Source organism: Passer domesticus, chromosome Z, assembly GCF_036417665.1.
Source record: "Passer domesticus isolate bPasDom1 chromosome Z, bPasDom1.hap1, whole genome shotgun sequence".
Lineage (NCBI taxonomy): Eukaryota > Metazoa > Chordata > Aves > Passeriformes > Passeridae > Passer > Passer domesticus.
The window spans coordinates 77,013,136-77,024,636 of NC_087512.1; the positions used below are offsets into that span (position 1 = coordinate 77,013,136).

At 52.5% G+C, this 11,501-nt stretch overlaps 1 protein-coding gene across 1 annotated transcript; it reads right to left on the bottom strand.

Moving 5' to 3' along the window:
- Positions 1–6,178: 6,178 nt before the first annotated feature.
- LOC135289895 (uncharacterized) lies at positions 6,179–10,609 on the bottom strand. The gene is made up of 6 exons (XM_064403758.1): positions 9,309–10,609; positions 8,727–8,804; positions 8,523–8,615; positions 7,746–7,871; positions 7,232–7,382; positions 6,179–7,091 (listed from the first exon to the last, which is right to left on the bottom strand). The coding sequence occupies exons 1-6, from the start codon at positions 9,397–9,399 to the stop codon at positions 6,728–6,730; spliced, it is 903 nt and encodes a 300-aa protein (XP_064259828.1). The 5' UTR covers positions 9,400–10,609; the 3' UTR covers positions 6,179–6,727.
- Positions 10,610–11,501: the final 892 nt, after the last annotated feature.

Genomic DNA, 11,501 nt, shown 5'->3' on the forward strand with positions numbered 1-11,501 from the left:
TTCTGGGCTGGAAGGGACTCCCAGAGATCATGGAGCCCAGCACCTGGGCCTGCTCAGGACAGCTTCAGGAATCCCAGCCTGTGCCCAAGAGCAGTGTCCAAAGACTTTTGGAGCTCTCTCAGCCTTGGTGCTGGGAGCCCTTCCCTGGAAAGGCACTTCCAGTGCCCAAGCCCCCTCTGGCTGAAGAACCTTTTCCTTCCATCCAACCCAAGCCTGCAGTAGTGCATCTTCCATGCATCCTCTTGGCTCTTCTCACTGACCCCAAGACTCAAGGCACTCTAGTGCCTGCCCTTCAGCTTTCCTTCTTCAGGAAGCTGCAGACTGCTAGAGGGACCTGCCTCAGACATTCCAAGTGAAAAACACAGCAATGACACCTAATGGAGAGGAGCTGGGACTTTTCAGTGGTGAGGATGAGAAGCAAGGCTACCGACACATCTTGGCAGAATGAGTTTTATCTGGAGCATTGTTTTGGTCTCTTTCAGGTGGAAAGGAGAGGCAAAATGAAAAGGAAAGCAAGAGTCCTCACTAAGCCGTGAGTTTTGGCCTAGGGTTAAAGGACAGCAAACTTGAGGAATGGCGAGCAGGACAACTGCTCTTTCAGAGTCAGTGTGGGATTAGTCCAAGGCCGTGGCTGCACACCAGGTGTCTCTTGACCATTTGCCTTTCTTTCATCCCCCCTCCTTCTTCCTCTAGACACATCAATGTTGGCAGTGACTTTCAGGCCGAGCTCCCTGAGCTGCAGACCGGGCCGCCAAGTGAGGATGAAGAGCCTGCAACCCTGGTCTGGAAGCCCTTGGAGGAAGACGACCCTGACCTGGAAAAACCGGACAGAGGTAGCTGTGTAGCTTTCTTTCCACTCCTGAGATAGTCGGGCATGTAAAATGCTGGTTTTTGGTAAAAAGGCAGCTTTTGGCAGGCTCTGCTTCTCTCCTTGTCATGCCCATCTTCCCTTCTGGAAGTGGTAGGGGCAAGGAGAATGCTCTGCTTCTGCAGCAGAGCAGGAAAAAGAGCAACTGTGCTGCTATCGAAATGGTTCAGAGGCATGTGCCACTGGAAGAGGGGAGATTGGCCCCCACTCCTTATGACAAAAACTGCATGGAAAGGAGAGGCAGCACTAGGTGGGCCCTTGCTTCAGCTGCCCCTTGCTTTGCTCTCCCTTTTGTGCTCTCCAAGCTGCAGGCTTTAGCTCTTGTGCTTTCCTTCTGCCTTGTATGGAAAGCCTTCCCCTTTGTTGGCTCAAGGCTGACTTTGGGTGGGTTTTTGTTGTGCTTGCAGTCAGAGAACTGTTGGACATGGCCAGCTCCCGTGGCCTTCCCGGGGCAGCAGCTCAGCTGGAGCTCGCCCTGCACTGCCTGCACCAGGCACGCGGCAGCGTTCCGGTAGGAAGCGGCTGTTTGGGCGCGGGCAAGAGTGGGCAGGGAATTGATAAGGCCCGGGCAGCGGGACAGCCTTTCCTGGCTGCTCCTTGAAGAAGGGAGTTCACAAGCAGCAGAGCACTCGCTGCCTGCTGTGTCTCGTCCAGCTGCGGCAGGGCTGAGCCCAAATGGCTCCAGCAGGGACAAGATCTCTCCTGGAGGCAGCGCCGCAGGGTCCTGCAGCCTGCTGCCTTGAAAACCTCCTGGAGATCTGTGCTCTCGAAGACATTTTGAGAGGCAATTCCCAGAAGCCGCAGTCAGCTGAGGCAATTCAGGGTGCAGGAGCAGCAAAATCATGGAGTTGGAGAGGAAAATGCTACCCTTGGGGAGCAGGAGCCAAGGGCTGGGCAGCAGAAATGAGGGACTGGGAGCAAAGCACAATCTTTGACCCATATGAGAGGCAGTGGCCTGAATCCTCAGCTGAAGAGGCAAAGCGGCTGAAGGACAGCATGGGTGGGGGTTGGCTCCTTTTTTGTGTTGTGGGGCAGCTCAAGCCTTTTTCCTTTGCATCTTGCAGGAGGCTCTGGAGATGTTGCTCTCGGGGGGGCATCCAACAGCTCAAGACCATCCCTTGGCTGATTATCATTACGCAGGTAACCTAAGCCCAGCTTCTTCCTTCACTGACAAATACTGTCGTGAGCTTAATGGCCGTGTCAAGCATTTCTGCTTCAATTAGTTGGGCTTAAAACTAGCACAAGATCTTGCCTTCTCTGGGGATGGAGAAAGCACCAGCATCTACTCCTTCAGCTTGACTTGTTTTCCATGCTTTTTTCTCTGGGGAATGCCTGCTCTCGTCTTCATCACCTTCTGAGGGAGCAGACATGCACACACGTGAATGACGGCTGGCGCCAGCTTGCTTTCGGCAGCCAGTGGGATCTGCTTCAAGTGGCTAGAGGGATCAATTCAGCTGCTGCTTTTTCTTGCCAGGCTCTGATAGATGGACAGCTGAGGAGAAGGAGGCCTTCCAAAAGGCTTTCCACACCTACGGCAAGGATTTCCATCTCATCCAGAAGCAGGTAAAGCCACAGGACATTCCTCACCTTGGCAGATCATCAGAAGGACATGTTGATTATTGCTGGTACCAAATACTGCACCTATGTCCCTCTCTTCTCAAAACTGTTAAAGTAGTCACAGAACAGGACATGGAAGGCCTGCGTGAAAATGGTGATCCTGCCTCTGCAGACCTTCTCTCCAGGCTGTTTTGGAAGACAAAGCTCTGTTCTGTCAGACTTGTCTCCCAGGTGTGCTGTTGCTTCCACAACACCTTGTGCTGGGATAACTGCAGTGAACAGGGCAAAGAAGAACTCTGCTAGAGGGACTTGTTGTTGATCTGTGCATTACATGTGTTACCACGTAGCACAAGACTCGGTTTATTACATTGCATAATGCCTCTCTGACTCCTGCATATTGATTTCATTTTACACCCTCCTCAATTTTCTCCATGACTTTAATTCCTACTTTACTCTGTAATCTCATTGTTCTCCAATGCACCCTACAGGATGGCCATCTCAGATTCCTTCTTTTGCTTTTCACAACAGATCCCGAGTAAGACCATGGCACAGTGTGTGGAGTATTACTACTGCTGGAAAAAAGAGCAGAAACTTGCCAGCAGCACTCTTGCTCAGGTGAGTGGGAAGAAAATCCAGACATGCCAGCAGGGTCAAGAAACTGGCAGAAGGGCACAAACCCTGCTGGCGAGCCATGCCAGACGCTGCTTTGTCAAGCTCCCTTGGTCCCACGCACTACTAGAGGCACAGCAGGTGCTGCCCGGGGCTTTCTTGTGCTGCTACCCTAAAATACGGAATTCTGGAGCAGAACGTTGACCCAAAAAAGCAGCACCGCCACCAAAATGGGCTTTGACTCTCTACAAATCGGTTTCTCAAGGGCTGGCACCCTCAGATTCCAATCAGACCTTTCATTCCCCACTGCTTGCTAACATCAGCCATATGGGCCGCCTTCATGGAGATGCTGCCAAATTTTAGAGATCTTTTGTAGCACCCCAGCGTTTCCACAAAAAGGAGATGCCGGTGCCATGGCACCTTTAATACTTTCCTGACCGGCAGAGTGCAATTTGCTTCACGAGAGAGACAGAGAGAGGGAGAGAGAGAGATTATTTTGGGTAGCAGAAAATGGGTAATCATGTGTCTTCACTAGTTTGACTGAATGTAAAAGCCGTGCCCTAGACATGTGAGGAGGAAAACCAGAGATAAATAGATGTTAGGGAGAGAGGTAGAAATCAGACATGTAGAACTAGAGATAGCCACGTATTTATCCCACCCCCTTAGAGCTGCAGTAAAGGGGAGTATTTTCCTCCAACCTCCATCATTGGCAGCCTGCCGCAGCCCACTGCCATATCCAGCCCTTTTCTCAGCTCTTTGGGGTTTGGAAGAAATTGCTTAGGCCAATGGATTTTTGGGGTGGACGCTGTGAATTCCAGCTTTCTGAGAGGAAGGAAGCACTGATAAGGATTCCTTGATTTCCAGACTGCGGGCAAACGGAAGAGGAGGAAAAGCCCTCCCAGGAAGGAGACTGGGGAGACCGGGAAGAGAAGCCGCAAGCGGGCTGGCAGCGCGGAGTGTCCCTGCTGCCAACCGCGCCAGCCGCCCCAGCCGGCGGGAGGCCCCTTTCCGTGCGGGCAGTGCCAACGGTGCGCAAGCTCCTCCTCCTTCTGCTCCCAGCTGCCCCTTTGGCCTAAAGCACGCTGACCCTTTCCAAAGGCACCACAGGGCAAGCTGAGGCCACTTGCAGGATGGCCCCTGGCAGCCCTGCTCAAGCTTACAGCCCACTTGACACCCAAACAGCTTCGTTCAAACCCAGCATTCCCAGTGAAACCTTGCCATGCCCCAACAAGACACAGTTCGTACAAGCAGGAACACATGCATCAAAGCTTGCTTTGATGCTGCTGATCCAATTAAACCTAGGATCAAGCAAAAGGAGGAAGACATTTCAAAGAGTTGAAACCAGAAAGATCAGACTCATGGTGCTGATCGATTTACAAATGTGTCACAGCCTGAAAAGACAAAAATTCATTCGAAAATGGAGATCCCGACACTTGTATGCACTTCATACACACTTGAGCTCGGTGTGTATGAAGTTAACAATGGATGATTTGTTTCCTGTCTTCCAGGGAGTTTGAAACCATCAAGGAAAGGAACAAGCACAGGAGAAGACATCGCCCACGCAAGGATGCACAGCCTCTCCCCAAGAAGAAAAGTCCAAATTAGCCCTGCAATTGCCCCAGGCTAGCAAGAGTTAGGGGTCAAGAGGACTAGATAGAAATAAGATTGTTTTTCAAGTTTTTAGGATTCTTTATTCTTCTATTAGTTTACGTGATAGGAATCTCTCTGTTTATTAGTTAAGATATATAAGTATTATTAAAAATGTATTAGTAGTGTTAGATTTAGCAATAAATGTAAAAGGTTTGGTGTTTATTATGCTTCAACTTTTCACATTTTGTCTTTGTTGAGACACAATCTGTTTTTGTCATTAAACCAAACTTTGTTCCATTTTGCCTTTTTGTCTGTATGAAATCCCTGAGGCAGTGTTCGTTACATTTCCTTGGTGTCGCACACACGGCATTTGCCCTGAGAGAGCAATGGGGGCACATGAGTCCCCCCCAGGCCCAGCCCCTGGCTCAGCTGGCAGCACTTCCAGAGGCGTGTCCCCATTACTGCCAATGAAATCATGGTGGAGCTTCCTCCTTTGATTCCTGAACATCTCAGCTGGGAGTGGCTGGGGAGGCTTTGCTGAATTCAATGCACTGGATCTAAAGGGGTCGTTTTGTCTCACTGTACTTGCTGGGATAAAAGTAGTGGATTGAGGCCTGTAGTAATCGGCGGAAGAAATGCGGCACTCAATATGAGTGATCAGCAAATCTCTAAACTTTATTGATAGGCACATACATTTATATTGGTGCTAATGAGGCCAATACATATTGCAAAAGTCGAGCTCATTTTTGGTTAGTTACTTATCAGCTAACTACGCCTACCTTAGCATTCTTGTGGCTACTATGTTGCAGCTGTCCACATCTTTTCTTCATATTTCTAACTAACGATCCTCTCCCCCATCCTGATGTTGCACCAAGGGCACAGTGCCCTTGCCAGATTTGGACACTGATTGCTGACTCCTATACCCATCTCCTTCTTGCTTAACTAACGCTATTATATCAGTGTGACCTTTGTCAACTAGCTAGCAGTTCACAAAATCCTCCACAAAAGTTCTCTGTTGCATTCCAGCTCTGGGCTTTTTTCCCATACTGCGTGCGACAAGACTGTAATTTTTATTATAATTATAGTCGCTGTTATCCATCTAATTTTTAAGAAGGCTCCTGTGATTGATAGGACATTCCTTCCCCTCTCACACAGCCCGGCTCCAGCTCTCCGCTCCTTGATGCTCCTCTCTTGAAGCTCTTCAGGGAGGGACTGCCACGACCTAAGTCACCACCTCGGGTCTCCTTGATGTGCTCACTGCTGGACAGCCATCCCTCGCAGAACATCTTTCCCTCTCTGCCCAGACCTTCCTGATTCAGGGCAGCATCCCAAATGAGCTCCCAGAGAAGTTTCTGCATGTCACTGCTAGCCAGCGTGTCCCCGTGCTGGTGCAGGAAAGCTTTGTGAACGGCCACTGCTGGGAAAGCAGGCTGAGGTGGCACAAGCAGCTCCTGCACTGCAGTGCAAGTTTCTCAGAGCTCCTGTCACAGCCCCAGCCCTGCTCCCAGCTCTGTGCATTCTACCCCAACAGAAACAGCCGCAGCAGGCAAGAACTTACTGCTTTTGGAAAAATATTTATTTATCAAGATCAAGAAAACAATCATTGTCTGCTAATACCAAGTATCACTACCACTAAATGTACCACTATCACAAAAACAATCACCATCCTCCAATATTAACTATCACTATCGCTAAATACAATCACTGTCCTCTAATATCAAATAACGCTATCATTAAAACCATCACTATCCTCTAATATTAACTATCGCTATCATTAAAACAACCACCACCCTCTAATATCAAGTATCCCTATCACTAGCACTAAAAGAATCACTACCACTATCACTATTTATGACTATCACTATCACTAATACAATCATCCTCCTCTAATATCAAGTAACGCTATCATTGAAACAATCACTATCCCCTAATATTAACTAACGCTATCATTAAAACCATCACTATCCTCTAATATTAACTATCACTATCATTAAAACAACCACCACCCTCTAATATCAAGTGTCCCTATCACTAGCACTAAAAGAATCACTACCACTATCACTATTTATGGCTATCACTATCACTAATCATCTATCACTATCACTAATCATCATCCTCTAAGAGATAGTAGTCCTGCAGGTATTGGTAGGAGGGCCAAGAGGATGCTGTGGGCTGAGGTGACTCCAGGGAAATCCAGTGGTCCCGTGAAGAGGCGTTGTCAGCCAGAGCACAGAAGGAGCAGGTGGGCAGAGGTGACTGGTCTGCGCTCATGTTCTTGTACAGCTGGGCGAGCTCTGCTGCAAAGAGCTCAGGAAACAGGCGGCAGCTGTCCCTGAACCTGTTGCCTTGGGCTCTCTCGCCGCTTCCCGCTCCTTCTCCTGGCTCTGCTTCACCTCTAGGCTGACCACAGCTTTCCCAGGAAGAGTCCCAGTCCTGTCCTGTTGCCTCTTTGTCCTCCTGGCTCCTCCTGTAGAAACAGATTTCCAAGAAGACTCCTCACAGATAGGAATTTGGAGCACAGTTTCCTCAGAGCCCTGCTAGGAGCCACCTGGGCGCTCCTGCATGCTGCAAAGACTTCCTTGCCAATGGCAGCAATTCATAACTCACCTGTCTCTCTTCAGCAGCTGATGCATGACTAGATAGCCAGACACTGCCCCAAGCAGAAGCAAAGCTGAGGCTGCTACTGTCCCTACTAGGATGTAGTACTTGCTCGGGTCACGGTGTCCAGCAGTCTCGGCTTTTTGCCCAGCGGATGACCCTGGCAGGAGCAGAGACAATGCAAGAGTCAGCGTCTGTGCTCTGCACTAGGCATAACCCCACAGTGTGCTTCAGATGCCCAAGGACTGGCACTGCTAGTGGATCAGAACTGACATCTGATGCTGTCTTCAGAGATGGCTTCCTCTGGCTCTGGTGTCTTAGCATCAGGGACCAAGAGGGATCCCATCAAGCTCTCATGCACAAGAGCCCAGTGTGTGCCAGGCAGCAGCACTGCCCCATCTACTCCTCCGGGCTGCAGGCCCGGGCTGCGTGCTGGGCACCTGCAATTCACCCATGCAGAGCACTGCAGGGATACAGCAGAAATGCTGCTCTTTGCCCAAGACAGCATCTAGCAAGCACTCACCTGAATATTCCTCAGGCTCAGCAAGTGTCCTGGTGTCCTCTATTGGTTCTCTTTTTTCATGTGAGCCTGGCACAGTGTCACTTTCTTCCACTGCTAAGGTCTCCGGCACAGTCTCAGAATCTGTCTCTTCAGAAAAAAAAAACATTGCACACATGAACCAGAAGCCACTGCCCCTCAGCACAAGCACGGTACCATGGCCTGGGCATTGCGGCAAGCGGCGCTGACGAGGCCGCTGTCCCCCCCAAGACAGGAGGAATCGACAGCTGGATTTTCTGCAGTGCAACAAGAAGTGCAGAGCCAAAGCAGCCAAGACTTAATCAACCAAATGACCCACAGAAGGAGTACCTTCAGGTTCCCCCTCACCCTTGGACTCCAGCTTCAAGCCGTCCCTGAGCCTGAGCTTTGCAAGGGGCAGCCAAGGCTTGCTCTGATGTCACTGCTGCCTCCATGCTGTGCTGAGCATGTGGCGAACCCAAATTCAGCACTGGCCTTTGCCCAACATCTGGATGCCAATGTCTGCACAGAGCAGCCCTGGCTAGGAATGCTACAACTGCAGCAGCAGCTGGAGAAGCCCCTGGCAGTCATCTGGAAGCACAGCTGCGAGCAGAGGCTGTGCTGGACCATCTCTAGGGCTCCCTGCAGGAGCTGTGAAATGGAGTGGGCCTGCAGCAAGACTCTGACTGAGTGCTTCTGCCTGTCCAGGATACAGCACATGCCTACAGGAAGCAAAAGCTCAGCTTCCCGGCTGCCAGGGTTAACAGAGTGGGATATACTAACCAGATGGGGCTTCATGCAAGGCTGCCAGGAGCTCCTCTGGAACATCCGGCAATCCTTCAGGAAACTCTTCAGGAACCTTGTCATCGTTCATCCCTATTGTTAGATTTACAAAAGCACGTTAACATATGACGGTATTTTTCTCGTGAATAAAATAGGGAAAAGGGGCGCTCCTTTTTCTGAAGGCAGGACAGACTGACTACTCACGCTTGAGGTACCAGCTCGGAGTCAGCACGGTATCTGCCCCTCGCTCAGGGGCTGAAAGAGCACTCTCTGTGTCCACAACTACAAGCAAACACCCACAAGAAGTTACCATCACGTGCACTGCCCTCATGGGCACACCTCAAGGCCTGGATGTGGGAGGCACTGCTAGGGCACGCTCAGGCAGGTCTGCATCCTCACAGCTGCAGGGGGGTCTGGCTGCCCTTGGGACACTGAGCTGGCAGCTCCCACATGAAGGGAAAAGCCGTGGCATGCCCACACGATCTGTGTGCGGGTCAGCGCTGGAGCCGGGCCAGAAGGCTGGACACCCAGAGCGGAGGGACGGACAGCCACTGCTGAGTGATGGAGAACTGGTGCTGAGCTTCCGGGCCTGACCCGACCCTCCCCACATCCTTGCTCCTTAGGAAGCTCTCTCCATGCTGCACCCGAAAGCAGCTGCAGCCCCTCACTCCTCCCCTGGAGCCTCTGCCCCTCTGCCTGCCCCGTGCTGCCTTCCTGGCTCAGCCATCCCTGCTCCCGGCCCCGCTGCTGCCAGCCAGGGCTGTGTGCTGGCCCCTGCCTGCTTACCTGCTCCCTGCCCAGCTGCTGGAGCACTCTGGGCATTCTGGGCTGGCAGGGCCACGAGAAAGAGCAGCAGGAGGTAGCGGCTCAGGACCATGATCCCCCCTGCTAGAAACACTCTGCTACTGCTGCTGCTGCTGCTGCTGCTGCTGCTGCTGCAGTGTTGCCCAGAGCGAGCACTGAAGAACACAGTGGGGCTCTGGAACGTGACATCAAACAGAGCTCTGTGACCTCATAACAAAGTGATGGCTGTGAAGGCCCCAATGTACACCCACGTTGCCTGTGAATTCCTGCACCTCCCCTCTACTGAATTTCCTTCTTCTGCACAGGAATGGAAGGAGCCAAATGGAGAAGGGCTGGAGTATTTTGGAGGCAGCATTGTGCATGGGAATGCAGAGGCACTCATGTCTTATTCCTCCGAAATTCCCTAGAAGAAGACCTGGATGAAGGCTGCTGTAAAAAGCCCAAATTCAAGAGTGTTTCTTTGGTAGTATTTTTGTCTGCAAGAATTGTGGCAAAAACCTGCTTTTCCCATGACTTCTGCTACACTTTCATGACCTTTTATGGCAGCACTGCTTCCATCCTCCACTGTCACACAAACATGGCTGTGCAGTGCTGACGCATCTCCCCCGTCAGCCTGGTTTACTCCCCTTTCCACTTCCAATGCTACTTAAAGCTCTCTCAAGGAGCCCTGCTAACTCTGGAGCCGAGAGCCTTTTTCCCTTTGAGGCAGATGTAGCCCATGTGCCACCATCAGGCCTGCTGTCCTGTAGAGTAACCCACGCTCAAACTCCCACACTGTTGCTGGGAACACCAGGCTGCCGGCCATTCACCTCTAGAGCCTTCCTGGGTCTGGCTCACTGCACGTGGCAGAAGAAAATACCACATGCGGCCCAGATCCCTCAAGCAGTCATCCAGAGCCCCTGAGCTCCCTCTGCCTTGTCCACGGACACCATCAGGCACCGCCACGGGACACACACAAATGTCTTGGTTGCTGCAGATATCAGGTAACACTGCTGGCCTTTTAGCCAAGCAGCTCTTCTGACAAATAAATATGCATGACTTATGTGTGCCAGGCAACCTCCGCTCAGAAGCTCTTGGACAGCCTTCTAGAGCACCTTTGGTACAGTTGTCCCTGAAGCTCCACTTAAGCCCCAGGTGTTTCCAGCTGCAAGCAAAGAGGCACTGACAGATTTCCACCCCTCGGGTCTCTCTCCAAGGCTCGTAAGAGTCCTATGCAGCTGACAAGCTGCAGAAACTCAGCCCATGGCATCCTCTGGAATCAAGCACACATCACTGCCCACTGTGAAGGCCGCAGCCCGTGATGAGCAGAGGGCCAGAGCAGGCTGGAGGGTGTTTTGGTGACATCTCCTTCCTACGCAGGACCCAGGCAGGCTGCCCAGCTGCCTCGGCCTTGGCTCTGAGCGCCATCTCGGGCCCTCCATTCCTGCCCCAGGGGAGGCACCAATGAACACGGCCCTCCTTTGTTCCTTGAGGGGCCACACGCCCAGGCTCTCCCTTACCGCGCTCCGCGCCACTGTGCTGCTTGGCGGCCCGTCACCAGCTGTGGCACCAGTGTCCCCAGAGCTCCTGTGCTGCTGCTGAAGCCGCCCGCGGCGTGTGGCCCGGCGGGGCGGCAGCGCTGCCCGCAGCCCGCGGCCTCCTCGTCCCCTGCTGCCGCCATTGCGCACGGGGCCCTGAGGGGCGGGCACGGGGCTGCGGGGCTGTGCCGGCCCCACTTGCCGGGCCTCAGCCCCAGCTGCTGCCGCTGGCTGGCAGCGACCACTGCAGCAGGAAAACACCTCGGGCTTTACTGGAGTGCATACAAAAACTGCCCCTGGGCTTCTCCTTGTGTGTTGCTCTAGCCACTTGCCCGTCCCTTGCTTGCCCGCTATAGCCCTGTTCTTTGCCACTCGCTCTCTATTTTGTTGTCCCTCCAAAGCTTCTTCAACAGTCTCCATCCCGCCCCAGCCCAGCGTTCGCTCTCTCCTGCTCCCTCCTGCTCATTCTGCGTCTCTTCCTCTGTCCCTGCTGCCCCTTCCCGCAGCTCCGGCCCCGTTCCCTGGCCCTCTTTTGCTCCCCTTGTCTCTCCGTTCTGCTTCCTGCCCCTGTCTCTTGGGTCTCTATTTCTCGGCTCCGCTCCCTGGGCCATGCTCGCTTCAGACTCCCAGGCGAACCGCGCGGCAGCCGCTCTCTGCA